We start from the raw sequence: 22,588 nt of genomic DNA, 5'->3' as shown, positions 1-22,588 counted from the left end.
ATCTGAAAACTCACAACTGGTAGTGCAATCCACCTAGAAACACCCCGGTACCACCAATGAGCGACTCAGTCCAAAATAAACACCACGATTATCCGTTCAAAGGTTTAATCCACAAAACGTCAGCATAAACATTCAAAGATGCTTTACGAACAACATAAAAACTTGTACAGACGATAGCACCATATAATACATGGATATATCAGTACCCTTATCTAGTAGTAACATCAATATATCCGATTTAACATTTGACTTTTCTTTATATGACTATGACTTAGAATCTAAGCGAACTGGTACTAAACCTAAGAGAATGGTACCTGCCAAAACATATTCTACTGTGACGGCTAAAGCTGCTAATATTGTGTTGGGTACGGATCAGCATCACCCACCGGAGCAGGCTGTGAATGGCCTCCCAGTCAGCTCTGAATATCCTGATTTATTTAATAAGTTTTTATCCTTTGATTTCAATGTGGACAGTGTAGATGCTAGTAACAATGTAATTTCTTCACAAGATGGCCATAATAATAATTGTAATGTCACAGTGAGCTTGAAGTCTATGATTTATTCTCTCGGGAAGAAACTGAAAATTATCAATGGACTCAAGGTGGACAATATGTTTTTACAGAAATGTTTAGACTACAAGATTGTACCGAAAGGACTTAGATTCTTTAAGTTACCATTAGGTATTGACTTGACCAATTCTAATATAAAAGAATTTAACAATTTTTTTGATGAATGTGGATTTAACTATATTAATATTTTAATGAAGTATCATGATGAAAGATTAAGTAAGATTATTCATGAGGTGGAGGTGTTAAATACACAAATAATCAATGATTTATTGTTTAAGGATTGGGAAAGACTATATAACAAGCAATATTTTGAGGCCAAAAAATGGGCAGATAATTTATGCAAGAGGAAATTTAATAAAATCAAAAGGGATATTGATTTATATCATAAACAACTAGCATATGTGTGGCCTAAAAAACAGAATTATTCTGCAGGACAGAATTATTCTGTAGCACAGAATTATAATACAGGACAGAGTATTCAGGGACGTAATAGAGAATATAAGGACAAGCGAATGGGTGTCACTTCAACTACAAGTGTAGATTATTATGACAAACGGAATTATTCGGATTTTCGGACACACATAGAGGGCAATCATCCCCCTTATCAGAGGAGAGATCAGAATGTTTATGTCAAGGGGAAACAACAAGGGCGTTTCCCCCATTGACAATATCAGTTAAAAAATCGAATTTTTTAAATACTTACACACATACATATATAGATCCCATAGGCGATAGTTATTATGAGGCTATTGATGATGACAAAGATCAGAAAGTAGTAGTTGAAGGGAAAGTTGTTACATATCGACATTTTAATATTTATAATTATACAGATTTATCGATTAGCAAAACATACTTCAATTTGTTTGAGAAGGGTTTGAAATATATACCCAACCCTAAATTTTCATTAACAGATGTACTGATTGATTTTAAAAAATATATTAGGAAAATCAACTTAGAAGTATTTTTTAAAGATAAGAATATTAAGAATGCGAATAATACTGAAGGTGACGTAAACAATGGTCAAAAATTGTCAATTAAAAGTAAATTCACACCCTCGAATCACCCAATTATTGATACATTTGATAAGATCGTCACTAGAGAGATATATAGTGAGTACAAAGAACTTAGGACACAGGAAGAGTTTACTAATTTGACTCTGGAAGAAAAAAGACTACTCCAATCATTGAGAAATAATAATTCCATTAGGCTTATGAAACCCGACAAAGGGGGTGGTATTGCTATATATAACAATATGGACTACATACAGAAAATTTATGAAATCTTACACAATACGGGAAATTATGAGACCATTTCTAGGAATGAATTACACATAGCCTACCGTAGAATCGATTCTTATATTGAAGAATATTTATTGGATGCGAGAATTACTAATGAAATATACAAATTTATTAAAGTCGAATATCCCAAGTTGGCTACTATGGTGGGAATCCCGAAGATCCATAAAAATATAAATAATCCCCCCTTGAGACCTATAGTTTCGGGTAGTTTTTCCAAAACTTTTAAGATGGGGAAGTTTATAGATACAATCTTGAAGAATATTTATACCCTCATACCACATATGGTGAAGGACTCGTGGTGTTTCCTTTCTAAGTATCCAGTTTCCAACACAGAGAATACAAATTCTAAGTTTGTAGTCACCATAGATGTGATTGACTTATTTTCTTGTATTCCTAAACACGAAGGTTTGGAAGCTTTTTCTAATAGTTTGAAGAGGCATACAGATTTGGAATGGGAAACCATATGTCTATTAACTGAAATGATGTCATTGGTTTTAGAAAATAATTATATTTATTTTGAGGGTGAGTTATTCAAGCAGACTAGGGGAGTAGCTATGGGGGCGGCGTGCGCCCCAATTTATGCCAACCTAGTCATGCTCAATTGGGAGGATGAAGTTTTGTTTAAACATCCGTCCTTTTCCAATGTTACCTACTACTCCAGATTCTTGGACGACTTATATTTATTATGGCAAGGAAGTAAGGAAGATTTAACAATTTTTCTAGAATTTATTCATAATAGCAGTGCTTATCTCAAATTTACGCATGCAATAGATCCTAAAGGTTTACCATATTTGGACACCTTGGTAACACATGAGGAGGGGAAAGTGACATCTAAAATCTATAGGAAGGCTACCTTTTCCAATAATTATTTGGATTATACTAGCTGTCACCCCCCCAAGGTCAAAGACAATGTATTTAAAGGACAGTGTATAAGGGCCGCAAGAATGGTTTCTGAATTCTTAGATTTGGAAAATGAATTAGCATTAATTCAAAGTTTTTTTCTAGAAAGTGGATACCCAAGATGTAAGTTGACAGAGACTGTGGCATACATATTAGAGCACTGGGGTACAAGATATAAACCATTATTGGGTTCTGGTGATATACAAAATCAACCAAATTTGAATAACACTTGTGTAGGACCGAGTTACCTAAGGGCATGTATTTTACCATACAATATGGGCACCGACAAAATTCAACATATTATTTCAAAATTTTGGTATGTAATAAGTAGTGACCAATATTTGGTCAGTATATTAGGTCACAAGCCAAATTTTGTATATAGGATGGGCAAGAATATGAAAAAATTACTAGAACATCATTCAGGAGCAAGCAAGTTACGCAGTTCAGACCAGGGAAGTAGAAAGTGTGGGGCTTGCAATTATTGCAAATATATATATATATAGTGGCCGAAAGATTGTATTAAAGAATGGACATGGAAGCATTATTTTTTGCAAGAATGGAAATTGTAACACTAAAAATGTCATATACTTAGCTAAATGTGAACTCTGTGACGCGTTTTACGTGGGGAGGACTGAACGTAGTCTAAAAAAGCGCATATATGACCATCAATATTGCATTAGGAAGAAGGATGCTACTAATGCCTTATACAGACACGTTCAGTCTATGGGTGTTGAACATACTTTTAAGTTTACAATATTAGAGGAAATTCCAAGTAACCCCATGGGTGGAGATGCCAAAGGATTAATTGCCTTTAGAGAGACATGGTGGCAGTTGTATACTGATGCAACTTATCCACCGGGGTTAAATGACAACATATCTATTAAAAGTTTATTAATAACATAGGGATCCTCAATTAAGCATTAAATATAGTATTGCATTATTGATTAGGAAAATCACATAGGTTTTACAATATTAATATATCAATTCATACAGCATATCTTGTTGAATTATTATTTGTATATATTTATTTATTTATTTTGGTGTGTTCCTGATATTCAGTACATCTAGTTTCATGTTTTTTAAAAATGTTCATTTTTTAAAAATGTTTACTTTATATACAATATACAGTTAACTTTTATTAGATATCACATTTTGAATATAATATGTTTTGATTTTATACATAGTTATGAATTCATACATCTTAGTGTATTTTTGAGTGTATTCTCATAGTGCACTAGTATAGTGTATGGTTTACATATATTTATATTATTGCTTTGTTTCAATATCAACAAATATGTTACTATGTATAGGCTTTTATGCTTATGTATATTTTCTCTTAGGTTTTTTATTTTTTAGATAAGTAATTATGTACAGTTTTTAGTATTTAATATTTATTAAATATGCTCATATAAATTAACAATTAAGTATAATGACAGTATTAGAGCTTATAGCAAGGCAGTACATTGTACTTTTTATTAGTAATATGCAAAACAAGTGGAAATAGAAACCTCTGTATTATTATTATTAGTTACTATAAGAAGATAACAATTAGTATAATATAAGAGTATAATACACCTTTAAGAACTGACATGGTTCTTTTTAAAAAAATTTTTTTGGCGCCTAAAAGTTGATTTAAACAACTAGAACGCTTCACTTAGCAGTTCTGATGAAGACCAGTTGTATGTTGGTTGAAAGCGCTAAACTGCTGCTTTTTCTTTAATTGAGTGTATGTATTATATGGTGCTATCGTCTGTACAAGTTTTTATGTTGTTCGTAAAGCATCTTTGAATGTTTATGCTGACGTTTTGTGGATTAAACCTTTGAACGGATAATCGTGGTGTTTATTTTGGACTGAGTCGCTCATTGGTGGTACCGGGGTGTTTCTAGGTTTTAAGGGAAGACTCCCCAATGCATATAGGATGTATACCTTTAAATGATAATGAACTACAGTTAAATTCCACTTCAGCTGTGTATGTATTTGTTGAGCCTTTTTTCATAGTAGAAGGTATGTGGGTAGATGGATTGTTCTTTGCAAAGATTACTGTTTCAGTTGTCCTTAATACTGAACGTATGCCGCAGAAGACCCAACATCTTGCTTGATTTCCAGAATTTATTGCTCTTCCTTCTCAAGGCAGGGTGGATGTCATTACATTCCTTGGGTAAGTCTGCCATTTGCTCATGCTGATTTAGATCTTTCTTGCTGCAGTTCACAGAATATGTATCATCCTTTAGCATTTGTAGTCTGGCCTTTTCCATAGTTCAGTTTGCTAAGTATCTTGGAGGAAAAATGCTCTTATTGCTAACTGTAATTTCTTTCTAATACTGCATAGTTATTAGTCATATGCTCTGTTAGATAAGGTTATGACTGTCTGCCCTGCAAAAGAAGGCAGGTGTTTTTTGTTATCGACAAATTTCACAAAAAGAGTTCATAGTGCATTTTTTTGTATTTGAGCAAGATACTGAGAGTTGTAATATTAATGCCAAACAAACATTATGAGAAAGGAAAGACTTGAGGCCTTGTTTTATACCTCCTAGTGTATTCCATTTCATCCCAGAGCTGGAATGCCCCCCCCCCTACCCTAGAGAAGTGATTAGATTCATGATCTAAGGAGAAGATGGTCAGGAACATAAGTGATAAGAGAAGAGCATTCATCATCCCTGCTCCACTCATGGATGTGGGTCCTGGTAAGGTAGTTTTACATCCCCTGCCATGGTGTCTTAGGGATATGAGGTTTTTGTGGAGGCCCATTTGGAGGCTGCCATGCCTGTGGATGAAAGCACATCTCACCAAGGTGAGAGCTCTCACTTGAAGCTCAGATCAGATGTCCCAATGGGGGCAGCATCTGTGGCTGAAGAACATTTTGTTATTTTGGAGGAAGACTGTACACACCATCCTGGCTAGGAAGGACACCGAAAGTTCATTGGATCTGGAGGTAAAGATGAGATAATCCCATCATCAGTCCCTGGCTTTCCAGGTCAGCCGCCACACTTAAGATGCAGGAGCTCAAATGTAGGGCACCAACCCCCAGCTTCTTAAAGTTGCTTGGATCTCGGACATTAGCAGGTCTCTTCGACCCCTTCCCTGGCTGTTCCACAGGACTAGATCTTCTTGACTCATGGTTTCTTCCTCGTCTTGCAGAGCCCATGGCCAAATTAAGATCAACATTAGTGTTTGAAGTCCCTCTCTATCGAGATAGAGGGAACCCTTCCCAGAGAAGGATGAGTACTTATGGCATGTGATGGAAAACTGGGACTGCTCCTTTCAGATGTCTTCTCCCTTGGGATATGATACAGATATTGATGAGGTACATGCTGTCTACTTCACCCACAGAGGAATTTTCGTTTGTGACCCTCTCTCAATGATGAACAAGCACTTAAAACCGGAGACAAAACATATATCAGATGTCTCGAAAAGGTATTTTGATGCATTGGATCTCCATGCCTGTACACCTTTAGCAGTGCTACTAGTCCTTAGCAACATGCAAAGAGCCAGACACCCATCTTGCTTGCCTGTAAGTATAGGCTTATTGGGTTCAGGAGTCCTGCAAGTTCCTTTGCTAAAACCCTGGAGCAGATCAGCAGTGGTGTCTGTAGATCCAGAGAATTGGATCAGAACTGGTGCTTGCTATAATAGTACTTTTCCTAATGGTAAGGAAAACAGAGTGCTGGACCATTTTAAGAAGAATGCATACACAACTGCCATTCTGGCATTCAGAGCCATTTTTGTCAAGCACAGATGACCAAGGTTTAGATTGCTTTCCTAGATGAGATAAAAGAACAATTGGTGAGGTATGGGATGGGGATGACTCAGACCTTTGAACTGTTTTCTGATTTTACGGAATGTGTCAGTTTTGCCTGATATTTTTGCCTTGTCCGTTATAGCATTTTTGATTTGCTAGTAAGTCACTGTGGATTACAGCCAGTCAGTAATTCCAGAGGTTATTTCCATACGTTCAATTATAAAGAAAATGCATTTTGATCCAAAACATGTTATAGTAATTTTTTTAAATGAGATTAATATTTTAAAAAAATCCGTGATTTTGGGCCTTTCTCTTCTCCCAATTATTTTTGACATTTTCCAAAATTCTTAAGCAAGAATGTGAGAATTGAGTGGGCATCTGAGGACAGAAGTATTGGACCCTGAGACTCCAGAATGCTGCAGTCAAACATTCAGGAGCACTGAAAAGGCCAGTCGAGGAATGGACTTTAAAAGGCTTGATTCTCTGGTCCACTTTTGCCTTAGGGATGATCTCTCCTGTGATAAGACTGCCGTAGAGGCAGATGGGGGGACAGTCACCAGAAGCATCTTGGGTAAAAGCTTGGACATGCTGAACTACAGTTTCTTCCCACACTTCTGGTTTCTAGAGAGGGCCTGTGTGTGTGTGTGGGGGGAGGATAAACTGTATTACAACAGGAGACCAGGTTTTGCCCTCTTGCTTGCTTTTGGATAGTGCCTGTTTAACCTTGGGTCCGAACAAGGTTGGACCTATAGGGAGCATTAATACACACTCAGATGTAGTTATGATGCTGTTGTGTAGCATCCAGAGCAGCTCTAGGGTTGGGGGTCAGTAGACTTGCCTGGTTGAGGCTACAGTCCCTGCCAGTTGTCAGAGTACATCTCCTTAGTACCCTCTGGGTAAGGATCTGTTATTTTTGAATGCTTCTGGTGAGGTACCCAAAAAATTAGAGAGGAGTGTGCTGTCTGTGCAACTTGACTAGGTATGACAGGAATTAAGTTGCTGCCCAATTATTGGAGACAAGAAAAGGTACCAGGCCAAGGATGAGGACCAGTGTTATCAGCCTTATTCCCAGGATGGGTACCTCTTTTTATGAAAAACTGGGAAGCCATCACAAAAGACATATTGGTGCTTCTGATACGTCAGGGTTATAAATTACATTTCCTAAGAAAGATGGAAATGTCAGTCATTCCAAAGTACCCAGTGGATCATGGTCACCTAGTCCGTCTCATTCTTCAAGAGCCTTTGCAGTTAGGAGTCATAGAACCTGTACAGAAGAACAGGAGGATGTACTTGAGACTTTTCTTAGCATCCAGGATGGGAGGGCCTGTGGAGGCCCTTTCTGGGCCCTCAAGGCTAAACAAGTATGTTAAGGTTCCAGTTTTCTAGATTCCAACATTGTAAGCCATGTTATCACTACTATTCCCTCAAGCTCATATGGTTATCATGGATCTTAAGGATGCCTGTCTTTATATCCTTATTCACAGGGATCGCAAGTAATTGCTCATTGCAGAACCAAGTGCACCACTACCTGGGTGACTGCCTTATTCAATCAATATCCAAAGAAGAGCTAGAGACATCTTTGCAATTCCCCATACACTGCTTTTGATGCATGGGGTTAAGTAATCCCCACATCAAATCTCACCCCTTTCACAAAAGTGGAGTTCCTTCGGTCTTTACTGGATTTCAGCAACCAGTGCAGGCAGCGTAAAATCTCCAGACCCTGGTTCAGAAAGGTGACTCTCGAAACAAGGGTTATAGCCTGGGAATTCGTGTGGCACTGGGATTTGTGGCCTGCACAATTCTTGTGGTTTTCTTGACTAGATTGCACATGAACTCTAGATGTACTTGATGTCCCCGAAGGTGGTGGTGATCCTGGGCTACTGCATCTGCAGAAAGTTAGAATAGTGAGCTAACCAGATCAAAGTGAGCAAAGGGTGCCTTTCAGCAAAAATATCCCGCAGTATTATACTAACAATGGATGCTTCAGACCTAGCTGGGGGTGGGGAAGCCCGTTCAGGAGGCCTCAAAGTACAAGGTGGTAGGGATGCAACTCAAAGGAAGAAGCATGTTAACATGAAAAATGTGATGGCCCTGATACAGGCATTTTTGTAGCCTTTAAGTTTATTTCAGAAAAATTGGCTTTGCAAGTCACAGCAGGCAACACTACAGTGATGTGGCACATCATCTGACACAGAGACTGCTTCCTGGCTCTTATCCAGGCTGGCCATGACTGCCTGGGAGATAGTTTTACAGAACTCCCAAACAACCCTAAGGGCGGTTTGCATTTACCTGTCTAAACAGCAAGCTTCTTTGGAAGCTGTGATCTCTAGAACCTCTCAAAAAAACTTGGGCAGTAAATTTCATCTCCAACTAGATGGGTTTCTTTATGCTTTTCTTCCTCTTCTCCCTTTGGTACTTCAGAAAGCGAGGGAGAAGTGACCAAGGGTGCTTTTAGTAATGCTCTTTTAGTCTAGACAGTACTTTCTGGCTTCTTATTAAAATGACCAGAGAGAACTCTTACCTGCTGCCTTTGCAAATGGATCTTATTACTCTGAACAAGGGGGTCGGGTTACATATTAACCTAGAGATACTACAGCTGACTGTCTGGATGGTTTATCTCTCATGCCTTTATGCACCATTCACTGAAAAAGCCTCCCACTAGGAAATCCTACTTATTCTTATGAATGAGGCTTTTCTTGTGCAGCCACAGAGAGCCTCCAAGCTTAGATTGGAAGAGATGTCCATGATTCTGAGCTCTTCCATTCAGGCTGGCATATGCCTCTGTAAAGCAACATCTCTCAACCTTTTCAGTCTGCATGCCTTTTGAATCAACCTCAGTATCCCTGCAGCCTGTGATACATTTTCTGAAAGTTGTCCTACTTTTGAAAGCACCCAGAAAAGCTATTGCAGTGTTCCTCCATGGGACTTGAACTGTATCATGGAAGAGTTGAAACAGCTTCCTTTTGAACCTGCTCCCTCAGTCTTCCTCAGATATGTAACAAGATAATAGACTTTTACTGTTAGCTAGGACGATTTCAGAATTGCAGGCACTAATATGCAGTGAAACATTTTTTAGCCTCTGTAAGGATGGTGTCAGTCTTGGAACCAGTTCCACCTTTATGGCAAACACAGTGACCGAGTTCTCCCTCATCCAGACTGTTCAGCTTCCCTTTTTTTCTTTAATCCCCAGAACAAAGGAGAAAGAATTCTTTGTTCCTGACTTGTACACCAATACTGTCTAGTTAAACCCCAAAACATTAGAACCGTAAGCTCTGTTTGTTTCTCAGAAGACGACCGTTTCCAAGCAGATGAACTCTGTGGCTGGCATATTACATTATGTTCGGTTACTCTTATAATGTAAAGTCATTGGAAAGACCGTAAGACCTCATGTAGGACACCAGCAGCCACTGTGGTAGATCTGAAGAAAGTGAGTGCAAAGGCTGCTCTTGAAGCATCTACCTTGTCATCACTCCATCTGTCCTAATGCAATGGAATTGGCCATTCCTTCAAGAGGTAGGAACTACCGTTTTGCAGTAATTGTTGCAGCCCACATTTAACAGTCTGTCCCCCACCCTAGGGCTACTAAGCTCTGGGAATTTCACTGTTTCATTAATAGTGGTCAACTGCCATTCTCTCTCACTTATTGAACTTCTCGGGCTTGAGTAGGATAGCTTTTCCTTGTGCAGCTCCCTCTTCCCCCTTATCCTTTCCGAAGACATCTAGCCTGCTCGGCTTTGGATAGCATTGGGGGAAACTGTTTCTTGTAGACATTTTTTACCAGAGGATATGCCCATGTGAACTTGCTTGGTGTATAATAAGGGCAGATAGCTTGCCATCATCTCAGGCAAGAAAGTTCCAAAACAGCCCAGGCAGGCACCAGCTTTATTCAGGGATTTCCAGACTTCTCTGAGGAGTGGGCATCCACCCAGCCTTGAGGGGAATGGTGCTGACTGCTGAAAAACTGGATATCTTGATGCTTCTGTGGAAGTCCTAGTTGAACTACTGCAACAGATGTACTTGAACATCTACTAGTTAGACAAGTTCTTAATACAGTTTTTCTTTGTATATCCAGCTGCATATGTTTGTCTAACTTTTATTCCTTTCAGGAACATGACCATATAGTTAAATGTCCTGTACATTTAGTGAATGTTATTTCTTCCGATTTAAGTTATGAAATGGAAAGAAATAATTTCATTGGCTGGAAGAGGTTACCTGCTTGTACTTGAAATGTGCATAGTTCTTTTACAGAAGCCTAATTTGTAAGTGATAGTCACCCTAGTGCATGAATTAATGGACATGAAAACATGTCATAGAAATGTAAGGGAATTCCATTACCACCAGTGTGCCTTAACATGTCCCGCGATGAGCAGTACTACTGCCGTTTTATTTATCTGCCTTGTTGCGTTTGTTAAGACATATACTGCTTTATGGTGAATGCTGCATTTGCTTTATTTAGTGGAATATGCTATGTCCTACTCTAAGAATAATAGCTGCCTGGAGACTGCTTTTTGTGAAATAACAGTTCCTAACATTCAGAATTAATTGCTGTTACACTATGTTGATAAATCTATCTTTGATATATTTTTTTTTATCATAAAGCTTATCTGCTATAACTGCATTTGATTGTCTTGTATCAAGAACATCAGCTGGCCACTAGTTAGGACCATAAGCTGGAATAAAACTTGCCTTATAAACACTCATTTCAGGCTTTTGTCCCTTTCTGACCATGTTGCTTTCTGTAGCTGTAGAAGAGTGCCAGTTTAGGGTAGAATGTCATGTTCCCAAACCTTCATTTCTTGTTACTTCAGACTTAATATACCGTTAATTTGGAGTAATTTTGTATTTAATCCTAGGAATTTCACTTTGGTATTGATTAGCTGTAATTTCTCTTATTTTCTAGAGCTGTTGCTGGCAAAAGTTTTAGCCCAGGCTGTTGATCACAGGTTGCCTGATGACATACAGAAGTAAGTTGAGTATTCACTAGTGGCTGAAATGTAACATGCAGTCTTTGCAGCCCTTGTAAAGTGTACCCTGACTGTTAAAAATGTGTGCAAGTAAAATGTCTTAAGTACTGCATCATTTGTCGAATGAAGTTTGTCCTTGGCTAAATGTGCAGGCAAGGCAATATGCAAGCTTCTGAATTCCTCAGATGTTAGTGTAAAATTTATGTTTGTAAGGAGAAAAGGCGTGGCAGGTGTTTTTCTTGTATAAAAGGTTGGCCCGTGTGTAACTTTTCTTAGCCTGACTTGTACTGATGTAGAGCTTCTTGTGTTCTGGACTTCTTGCCAACAAGTAGCAGAAATAGAGAATTTTCCAGTATATACATATTGCCTTGCTTACTTAGTTTTCATTTTTTGCTGTGTAACAAATGAAGCAGAAGTATTTTCTAACAAGTAAAACTCAATAGCATTTCTTTGTTGTGTGCAGTGCAGCAGTTAAACGCAGAAGGGGTATGGTTGTGGGCTGCTAAAAAGCTTGCATTTGTAGTGCTGGGTCTGAGTCCACAATTTTCTGTTTCCTTTCTGAGAGACTTTGAGCAAGTCATTTAATTGGACATGGCTTCTGAAGGTGGACTTCAGCCTAGCAGGACAACAAGTTTGTGTGTGTGTATATATATATATATATATATATATATATATATATATAAAATTAAAGAAAATAAAATCCATTATGATGTTTTTTACAGGTTCTGATTGCACTCCTTTCTCTGGGAGGTTATTCCATAGGTTCATAGGTAGGTACTAGGCTATCTGCCCAAAGGCATTTATAAGCCTAGCCAGAATGTTGGCTTTTGCTGCCCCCAAGATTAGTTCCCTGTGCCTCTGTCCAGCAGAGCCACTGAAGTGATCCCCCGGGGTAAGCTTCGTTTCCCATCCACTCGTCAAGGTTTCTCTTGGAGTGCTAGCGAGAAGCTCTGCCTAATGTAGATTGGAATCTTGTTCCAAAGCATGGGAAGTCTCTGGGACAGGAATCTATCCCTCCCCCACGTCCTATTTATTGTTGTGGTGAGGTTTAGATCCCTAGAGTGTGTGGCTCGAGGGGATAAGGTTTTCTTTAGGAGGAGCATGTCCATCAATTCTGGGTTGGTCATGGCCTTGTATGTCAGGCAGAGATCACCTCTGACAAGGCGGTATGCAACAGAGTACAGCTGGAGTTTCTTCAGTCGAGTTGCATAGGGCATCTGTTTGAGGCCAGTGATCCTCTTGGTGAGGTACTTCTGTGGGCTTTCCAGCTGTTGCAGGTGTCTTGTAAGGTCCATCCCAAATGGGGCATTGTACTCTATGATGGGTCTGATGAGTAGAGGGGCACAGTGACCTCCTTTAATCTGGATGCAAACCCTTTTGTGATTAGGTGGGCCACATAGAAGGATTTTCTAACCACTTTGGCAATGTGATTATCAAAGGAGAGATTACGATCTACTTGTGTCCCCAGATCCCTTATTACGTTTTCCGTATTTAGGGAACTAAACCTATATGGTAGTTTGTGGGTACTTTATTTCCAAAGGGAATAACTATGCACTTTTTGGCATTTAGCTTGAGGCCATAATTTTGACACCAGGTATCCGTTTCAGTGAGACCCTTTTGGGGGATGTCTGTCAGCCGGTGAGTTAATTATAGCCCCTAGTTTGCAGTTGTCTGAGAACTTGGTCAGCCATAGTCCCCTCTGTAACATTCTTTTTGATGAAAAATAAAATTTTCTGTTCTAACATCAGTCTGTGTTGATTTTGTATTAATATCTCCCAACCTGTTGGTGCAAAAATTGTGTTCAGAACTAAAAGTAATGCATTCCAAATTCTGGGAGAGAGTTTAGGTATTAAAAATGAGAAGTAAAAGAATAGAGACACAGGAAATACCATAACTTCTCAAAATCATTAAGCTTTTGCATCTTTTATTTTACAGACTTTTTCAGAACAATCAAATCTGTAAACTTGTTATATACTATAAAGACTTGTAATCCCCCCTTAACAACCAATCTACAGTGCCAGTATATTTCAGTCTCAACAAACACACTTTCATTTAACCCTGGGGTGTATTGATATTAAATTTTATTTGCCATACTGGTTCTAAAAGGAATCAACATAACCCCCTTACCAAGTGTCCATTTATACAAAGTAAGTGCACACCCTGAGTTTTTGAAGAAGGGAATAATTAGGAGCCAGGCAATCAAAGCTTCAAGATTAATTAGCAGAAAATATTTAGAAACAATTTATAATTTGGAAAGTTTAGTAGAGAAGAAGGTATGATATTTTTATTAGAGGAAATTTGAAAAAAGTAATGCAGGAAAGAGAAAAAGTCCAATTTTAAAAGGAGAGGGAAGAATGGAAAAGTCAGAAGTGGACCATAAAAGTAAACACGAGTTTAGCATGTCGTCTTAGGTATAGCATGGATTCTTAATCTTTAAAAGGAGTAAAAAGAATTGGCAAATAATTTTGGGGAACATGGATTTAGAAGATTGTAGGTTCAGAGCCTAACTATTCTGACAAAAGGGGTGGGGATATAAAAGAAATTGTGGAAGAGAGTAAAATTATTAGATATGAAGAAACATTTGGGACTTTTTCTGTAGGTGATGTAAATATAGGTATATTAATTACAGTGAAACTTTGATATTACATGGTATGAAAAACATTTTATCCAGTAAGAAGGCTTACTTGTAATTCTGATAATGGGATGTTTAGCTCTTTGCTACACCTGTGATTTCATTTTACATAGGAAAAAAATGTCAGTGAGAATAACTGGATATGTAAATGCTATAAAAATGTTTTTACAAATGCAGTGAGTAAACATGCTATATCTTGTGAAGGTTTTTAAAGTTTTATATTCATTGTGTTGGTGCAGAAAACACTACAAGGGGGTGGTGGTGATCCCAGGGTGTTCATAAGTCTAAAACATTTGACTTTTTGTTGATGTTTGCAGTCTAGGTTGAGGTTTCCTAAAATTGATCAGTTCTGCTTAGTACAGTACAGTGTGCTGTTTAGAATTTCATGTAAGGCGGTTTCAGGCACCTAGGTGATGAGACATTCACCTGTGGTAAATTTGGTTGGGGACACATGGCTGAAGTGACATTCAGCTGCAGAGAAATACGGCTGTTGGGAATTCCCTGTGAGCAAAGAAAAGAATGTGGTGCCATGCTCACAACTTCAAAAACCAAATGCACTGAGGGGAAAATGTCTATGATCTCCAAGGTAGCATGGCAGGTATCGGCAGCAGGTTGGCCATTAGGTAAGTCCGCAACAGTAAAAATACAATGCATAATGGGCAGTGACTTTATAACTGATGTGTGTGGACCACTACCTCCTTCATAGTGCCTAGGGAACATTACCTAAAATGCGCACTGGAGTATAAATGTGACTACAGTAGAAATGTAAGATTTCCTCCATGCTGTAGCACACTTCTGCATGCTCTAATTACATAAGCATATACTGTACATTGTGGACAAGAGTTATTACTACTGCTGCCCCCAGGCCCTTGGTTATTAAAGCTGTGAGCATGGCATGGTGTGATTATGTCCCCACGTAATTCAAAACAGCTGTATTTTTCTGCAGGTGAATATTCAGCCATGTGTCCCCAACCAAATGTACCACAGGGAAATGTCTCGCTGCCTAGATGCCTGAACCTGTTGTGGTAGTCATAGACCTGGCTAGAAAGTAGGTTGTGTTACTGTCTATGTTAAGTTGTTAATCTCGCCTTCATTCTTGCTGGATGGGTTCGGAGCCGAACCTCGGCTCCAACTCGGCCGAATACTAAAGCTCAAGAGCTATTTTTACCGGCTCGAGGCTATCCTATGTCCCATAATGCTAGGTGAAATACACCCGGATCTCGTTTGCTGCTTCAGCTACGAGGTTGCGTTTTCACCGGCTCCAGGTCGTATATCATTATTAATAACTTTTGAGAGAGTTTTTTAGTTGTTCCCCCCCCCCCTTTTGTCCCTTTAGTATTAGTGAAGTTAGCGACTAGTCTTTCCCCTTTTTAGTTGCTAATCTCCCTTTTTCTCCACCCTTAAAGTGGTTGGGCCTCTGACCCTCCACCTTAGTGGTACATATTTCCCTTAGTTGTTCTGTGTGTGTGTGGAATTCTGTCCCTCTGTTTAGCGGTATTTCCCCCTCTTTTCTGCTTATTGTAATTGTTATTATAAATTAGTGTATTGTGTATTTTTTCTTTTTTTACAGAGTTTAGTATGTCTAAGGATACTAAGGTATCGGGTTTCAAGAAGTGTGACTCGTGCTGTCAGAAGATGTCTCTGACAGACGGTCACACTTCTTGTGTGTATTGTTTGGGCCCTCTGCACCTGCAGGACTCTTGTTCCATCTGCCATGCTTTTAGCCCTAGAGTCCTGCAGGAGCGCAGAAACAAACTCATTCTTAGAGGCTTGTTAAAGCCTGAAGGTTCCCCGGCTAAGACCATGACTGGGAAACCTTCAAAGCCTGCCAAATCGTCTACTCCGTGTTCGGAGCCGGCGCCGAGCGGTGCTGTTGCTGCCTCATCGGTTCCGGCCGGAACTGAGGCATCTAGACCTCAGTCGGCTCGGACTTTAGTGTCGGAGCCATCCCCGAGCAGAAAGCACTCCAGGTCTCCATCTCTCGAGTCGGTTAGATCGGCTCAGAAGACTCCACTCTTGTTGGAGTGGAGCCATAGATCTCTCTCCTCTAGGTCTTCCAGGCATTCGGACCATGACCTCAAGAGGGTAGTCAGCCAGCTTTTGAAGTCGCAGGCACTGGCCCACTTGCTCCATAGCCCATCTCAACAGACAGGGGCTACCCCTACAACCGCTCAAGTTTCTCCTCCGACTACTCTGCTGAGTTCGGAGCCGGAGGTCGTCGAGGTGAGTACTGTGGGGGCGTCAGAACCGATCCCCCTGTTGTCTGTTCCTTCGTCGGCTCCGATCCTGTCCTTGGCTCTGTCCTTGGAGGGATCCAGGCGCCAAGACTCCCTCGTCGGCTCCAAGGAGGTGAGTGGCATTGAACCCTTGTCCGACCCCGCTCTCCCTCTCGGAGCCTCGGCGCAGGTGAGTTCGGCCCCGACATCGGCCTCGGAGCCTTCCTTCTCGGTGCCAGGGGGAGCTCTCATCTCCTCGGAGTTGGGTCCTTCTATCCCTGCCTGACAGGGGTGCCTTTGAGGTGATGAGCATGCTGGCTCCAATACCGGCACCACGGTTGGCCTCCTCGGCCCCTGCCTACCCTCTCGACCCCAAGCAAGGAGAACCGACGCTCCAGGCTGCCCCATTGGGCATTTCTTCCTCTTCCGCAGCCTCCCCTGACCCTGCGGGGGAGCCCCCTCGGAAGAGGACATTTAAGAGGAAACATGTTGACTCTCCTGAGTCAGTGACATCTGACACCGACCTTGATGATTCGGAAGGGTCCCCAAGGTCCCCCTCTGAGGATGTCTCCTTTTCTGACATCTTAGAGATTCTCAAACAGAGGGGGAACTGGTCTGCCCTTAACCCATCCGAGGACGAATCGGTGTACCTGGATGCCTTCGGTTCTCGCCCTTCCATCTCCTGGGTGTCCCCGACTTTTGACCCACTTATAGAGGTGGTGGCTCGGAAGGCGTGGACGGCTCCAGATACTATGGAACCAACAGCCCGGAGGCCCACTAAATTTATTACTGCTCCCACTGATAAGCAGTTTCTCTCCAAGGGTGTCCCCGTGGATGCCCTGGTGGTGGCTGCAGCCACTAAGAAGGAGTTGGCTGACCCTTCAGTACCTGTCCATCCTCCTAATAAGGAATCTAGGACTATGGATAGGTACGGCAAGCGGATGTTTTCCTCAGCGACCTTTGCTATGCGGTCGCTGAACTATTTATGCCATTTCACCCAACTTCAGAGGGACCTTCTCAAGGAACTGGGTGAAACATTGCAAGACCCAGCAGCTGTGGGGTCTCAGGAAAAGATCAACTCCCAGCTAGGGACCCTGAACTCTATCGTTAACTCTTCCATACGGCTCATCTCTTATGCAGCCGATGGAGCGAGTAGAGCAGCAGGTACGGGTGTTGCTCTAAGGAGACACGCCTGGATGCAGCTCTGCAATTTTGCTGACCCCTTCAAGGCGTCATTCACTAACACCCTCTTTGATGGTTCTGCTCTTTTTGGACCTCAAGTGAAGGATATCTTAACCAGGTGCTAACAAGAAGGCAAGACTCTCTCTGCCGTGGGAGCCCGTTTTTCCGCCCCTTCTAGACCGTATCCTAAGGGTCAAAAGGGCGGGAAAATGTGGATGTTATGTGATCCTATCTCGCCTACATTCTGTACTGATGGGTTCGGAGCTGATCCTCGGCTCCGACTCGGCACGCTATACTATAGCACGAAGTCTCTTATTGGCTGAGCTATCCTACATCCCAGGATGCACCACCCCTGCTTCCCCAGATCTCGTTTGCCACTTTACAGCAAAGACGTGGTCTCGGACTTGGCTGAGCTAAGTGTCTATTTCTTCAACAAATTTCTGTCAGAAATTTTTGATTAACATACCCAAAAGCTGTTTTAACAGCTATTGTTGTTGTGTGACTGAGTTTTTTGAGCAAGTTTTGTGGTAAATTTGTCTTTTATTTGAGGGAAAGGATCCCGTTTTAGTTAGAGGGGCCTTGCCCTCGCGCATGAGTTATACTTTAGAGTGAATTTTGTTGAGCATTTTAGTTGGACAAGTGATCCCGTTTTCTATTAGAGGGGTCTTGTCTTTTCTTATTCTTGCTTCTTTCTTTGACAGTTTTGAGAAAGTTTTTTCCTTTTTGATTGTAGTGTTTGGGATTCAATATGTCGAAAGAGCACAGACCGTCTGGGTTCAAGAAGTGCTCTAAATGCAGCTACAAAATGTCCATAACGGACGATCACTCTCTGTGTGTATTGTTTAGGCCCTATACACTTTCAGGAGTCATGCAGCGTTTGTCACGCTTTTTCCTCCCGGGTCCTCCAAGAGAGGAAAAACAAATTGATTTTAAAAGGGCTTATTAAACCAACCTTTGAAGAGGCTTTATCATCTTCCTCTTCACCTTCTAAGAAAAAGAAATCGTCGGCTCCGACCAGCCCATCGGAACCGGCCACAAAGAAATCTCGGCAGGCTTCTCCATCGGCTCCACGGACTTCGGAGCCTAGGACGGAACGGTCTGCCTCGATGCCTCCAGCCTAGACTCCTCTGACCTCGGAGCCGACGGCTAGAGATTCAAGAGGCGGGTCACGTCCATCGGCTCCACTGACTTCGGAGCCGATGAGAGTTGCCCGCTCAGACTCTTCCCCTTCGGCGCCGAAGTCCTCTTCGGCTCCGAGGGAAATTGCTTTGGTTGTGGAGTCTCCCTCAGCACCGATATTTATCGAGACGATTCGGAGGCGGTCCCCCAGTCCTTCGGAACCGGTGGAGAAGTCGACTCGAACTCGTTCGATCTCTTCTCGGTCTTCGAGAATGTCGGATTCGGACATAGACAGGGTACTTCAAAGGCTGTTTCAGTCTCCAGTCTTCCAAAAGTTGGTTTCGGCTCCAGCCCAGTTGGCTCCGGAGCCGATTGCCCACCCTGTTGTCTTGGTTCCTCCTCCAACAGTCTCGGCACCGTTGGAGTCGGTGCTGGTGGAGCCGGTGGAGGTTTTCGGGTCGGCTCCGACCCTTACTCCAACCCCGACCTTCGGTTCGGAGTTCGGTACACGGACCTCCTCGGTCGGCCCCGGGGATGACGCTTCGGGACCGATGTTTTCAGTTCCGAGCCTCCCTCTCGGTGCTTCGGCTGCGGGAGTGCCGTCTACTGTTATGGCCTCGGGGGTCGGGCCTTCCTAGGACTCTGGGGGTCCGGCCTTCAGGGCCATGAGGAGTGCTTTGGCCAAATCTTCCTTGGCTACCTCCACCGTCTCTCCGGCACCTTCCCTTGGCACGGAGACTGGTTCCTTTGTTGTCCCCCTGTCTCAAGACAGCGGAGCCCTGGGGCCTGAGGTCACCCCCATTGGGGGTTCCCCCCTTCCTGGAGGTCCTTCCGAGGCTTCTTCGGAGGAACCTCCCAGGAAGAGACAGTGCAAGAGGAAGCACGTCGACTCCCCGGACGAGTCTCTCACCTTGGACACCGACCTCGATGATGCGGAGGGGTCCCCCAAGTCGTCCTCGGATGATGTCTCCTTTGCTGACATCTTAGAAATCCTCAAGCAACGAGGCGACTGGCAGTCCAAACCCCCTTCTGCTGAGGAGTCGGTCTTCCTCAAGGCCTTCGGGGCTCAGCCCTCCGCCTCCTGGGTGTCTCCGCCCTTCGATGAGCTTCTAGATTTGATCTCTCGAAGGGCATGGAAGCACCCGGATTCTGTGGAACCAGTGCCAGCTCGCCCCAATAAATTTCTTTCAGCCCCCCCCCCGAAAAGGAATTCCTCTCCAAAGGTGTGGCTGTAGATGCCCTGGTGGTGGCATCTGCTACCCAACAAGATGTGGCAGAGGCATCTACGTCCATCCATCCTCCTAATAAAGAGTCCAGGAGCATGGATCGGTACGGGAAGTGCACCCTTACTTCAGCAGCCTTTACTTTAAGGTCTCTGAATTATCTGACGCACTTCACCAGACTTCAGAGGGATCTGGTCAAGGAACTTTCAGATACCCTCTCCGGTAACCTACCTGAGCAGCTGGCCCAGACGGTTAGCTCTCAGCTGGCTACCTTATCACTATTGAACTCGTCCATGAGGCTCATTTCGTATGCATCCGAGGGGGGTGAGTAGAGCGGCGGGAACAGGTGTTGCTCTACGGAGACGAGCCTGGCTCCGCCTGTGTCACTTTGCGGAAGCCTTCAAGTCTTCCTTTGCCGACGCTCCCTTCGATGGGTCCTCTCTGTTTGGACCCAAGGTAAAGGACACCTTGACCCGCTGTGAACAAGAGGGTAAGACCTTGACTGCCGTAGGAGCACGGTTTTCCACTCCCTTCAGGCCTTATCCCAAGGCTAGAAGAGAGGGGGGAAGATGTGGTTCCGTAAATCACAAAAGGCTTACTCCTCACAGCAGGGCGATCCCCCTTCTAGAGGCAGAGGAGGGGGAAATATTTCAGGAAGATGCCGTCCCAGAGGCGGCGGAGGCCCCCGCAACACTGGAGACCGCTACTCCTTTCGTGGCTCTTCAACCTTCCAGCATCCCTGAAGAATTGCCTGACTGTGCAGCTCCGGAGCCAGTCGGGGGTCGTTTTTTGAAGCACCTAAAAGCCTGGGAGAATATCACTCAGGACTGATGGGTGCTCCGAATCATTGCCGGAGGTTACACCATCCCTCTTTTTCAGCCCCCCCCCACCATCCCGGAAAATCCCGGACCCACCACCCAGTCAACGGGATCTCGCAGCCATCGAAATCTCAAAGCTGCTTCAAAAAGGAGTCATCCAACCGGTCCCCGAAGGCCAGACCAGATTAGGGACTTACTCAAGATTCTTTTTGGTGCCAAAAAAGACCGGGGACTTGAGGCCCATTTTGGATCTCAGCAAACTAAACCGATATGTCAAGAAGTCCAAGTTCCAGATGGTCACCTTACAATCCATTCTCCCGCTGCTGGCGAAAGGTGTTTGGATGTGCTCCGTAGATCTCAAGGACGCCTATTATCACATCCTGATAGATCAGGCGTCCAGGAGACACTTGCGCTTCAGCCTGGGATACAGTCATTTCCAGTTCCGTGCACTGCCCTTTGGTCTCACCACAGCCCCCAGGGTGTTCACCAAATGTTTGGCGGTGGTGACTGCTCACCTGAGAAGTCTAGGATTCCAGGTGTTTCCATACCTAGACGACTAGCTCCTAACTGCCACCTCCAGGCGTCTACTCTTACAGAACCTAGCAGCCACTATATCTCTAGGCAACTCCCTAGGAATCACCTTCAATTGGGCAAAGTCTGTGTTGCTGCCATCTCAGCGCATACGGTTTATCGGAGTAGAGATGGACTCAAAGCAAATGCGGGTCTACCTTCCTACAGAGAGGATAGAAACATTACAGTCTCAAGTTCGAGCCTTGCTCCTCAAACGCCGAGCCCCAGCCAGGATGGTCCTACAACTGTTAGGTTCCATGTCGGCCACCGTTCTCCTAGTTCCCTTGGCAAGGTTACATATGAGGATTCTCCAGTGGCTCCTGTTAGTCCAGTGGTCTTATCAGGATCTCCCTTTCAGTCATCTCATTCTGATCATAGAGATGTGCAAACAGGACCTTCGGTGGTGGCTCCTTTCCTCCAATCTGGATCAAGGGCGACCTTTTGTTCCACCACCTCCAGTGGCCACATTGACTACGGACGCCTCCCAGACGGGGTGGGGGGGACATTACCTGGGCAGGTCAGTCCAAGGCAAGTGGCACTCAGACGAGAGTCTCCTCCACATCAACATACTGGAAATGAGGGCGGTGCTTCTATCACTGCAAGCACTACACAGTTACCTCCCCCAGGGCATGATTGCCATTCAGTCCGACAACATGTCAGTAGTCTGGTACCTGAACAAGCAGGGAGGGACCAGATCCTACCCCCTTTGCAGAGAGGCCATGAAGGTATGGGATTGGGCGATTGCTACCAAACATTCACTGGTAGCAACACACATTCCAGGGAGATCCAATGTGATAGCCGACAGACTGAGCAGAACTGTTCTCTCCCCTCACGAGTGGTCTCTGAACGACAGAGTGGCAACTCAGATTTTCAGAAGGTGGGGAACTCCTTGTTGCGACCTTTTTGCAACCCCCCTCAACACGAAATGCCAACAGTTCTTCTCTCTCATCCCAGTTCCGGGGGAGATTTCCAAGGACGCCCTAGTCCAAGCTTGGCCCACCGGCCTGCTATACGCCTTTCCACCGGTTCCCCTTCTTCCCAAGGTGATCCAGAAGGCGATTCGCTTGGAGAGCAAGATGATTTTAGTGGCCCCATACTGGCCTCGTCAAGTCTGGTTTCCCTTTCTTCGGAAATATGCACTGGACGGTCCATGGTTCTTGGACCAATTTCCGGACCTCTTGACCCATCAGTCGGGACAGCATCATCAGTCCCTCCACTCGTTGAGGTTAACAGCTTGGCTCCTCCTCTTCCAACCTTAGTCAGGAGCCAGGTTTTGGATCCGGAAGTCATACATATCTTGTCTTCGGCTCACAAGACTTCTACTAAGAAAATGTATAATAGCAAATGGAAGAGATTT

At 43.2% G+C, this 22,588-nt stretch overlaps 1 protein-coding gene across 1 annotated transcript in view; it reads left to right on the top strand.

Annotated features, from left to right (window-relative positions):
* ST3GAL4 (ST3 beta-galactoside alpha-2,3-sialyltransferase 4) overlaps nt 1-22,588 on the top strand; it is a gene marked incomplete in the record, with an annotated part of 1,396,457 nt that overhangs the window by 374,707 nt on the left and 999,162 nt on the right. Inside the window, 1 exon segment of the mRNA XM_044080811.1 lies at nt 11,408-11,471. Within this exon segment, the coding sequence (XP_043936746.1) occupies nt 11,408-11,471 (64 nt within the window).

The sequence above is a fragment of the Protopterus annectens genome, chromosome 8.part0 (genome assembly GCF_019279795.1).
Source record: "Protopterus annectens isolate FY-2018-M chromosome 8.part0, PAN1.0, whole genome shotgun sequence".
Taxonomy (NCBI): domain Eukaryota; kingdom Metazoa; phylum Chordata; order Ceratodontiformes; family Protopteridae; genus Protopterus; species Protopterus annectens.
The sequence above is the reverse complement of the archived record's forward strand: the minus strand, read 5'-3'. Positions and strand labels throughout refer to the sequence as shown.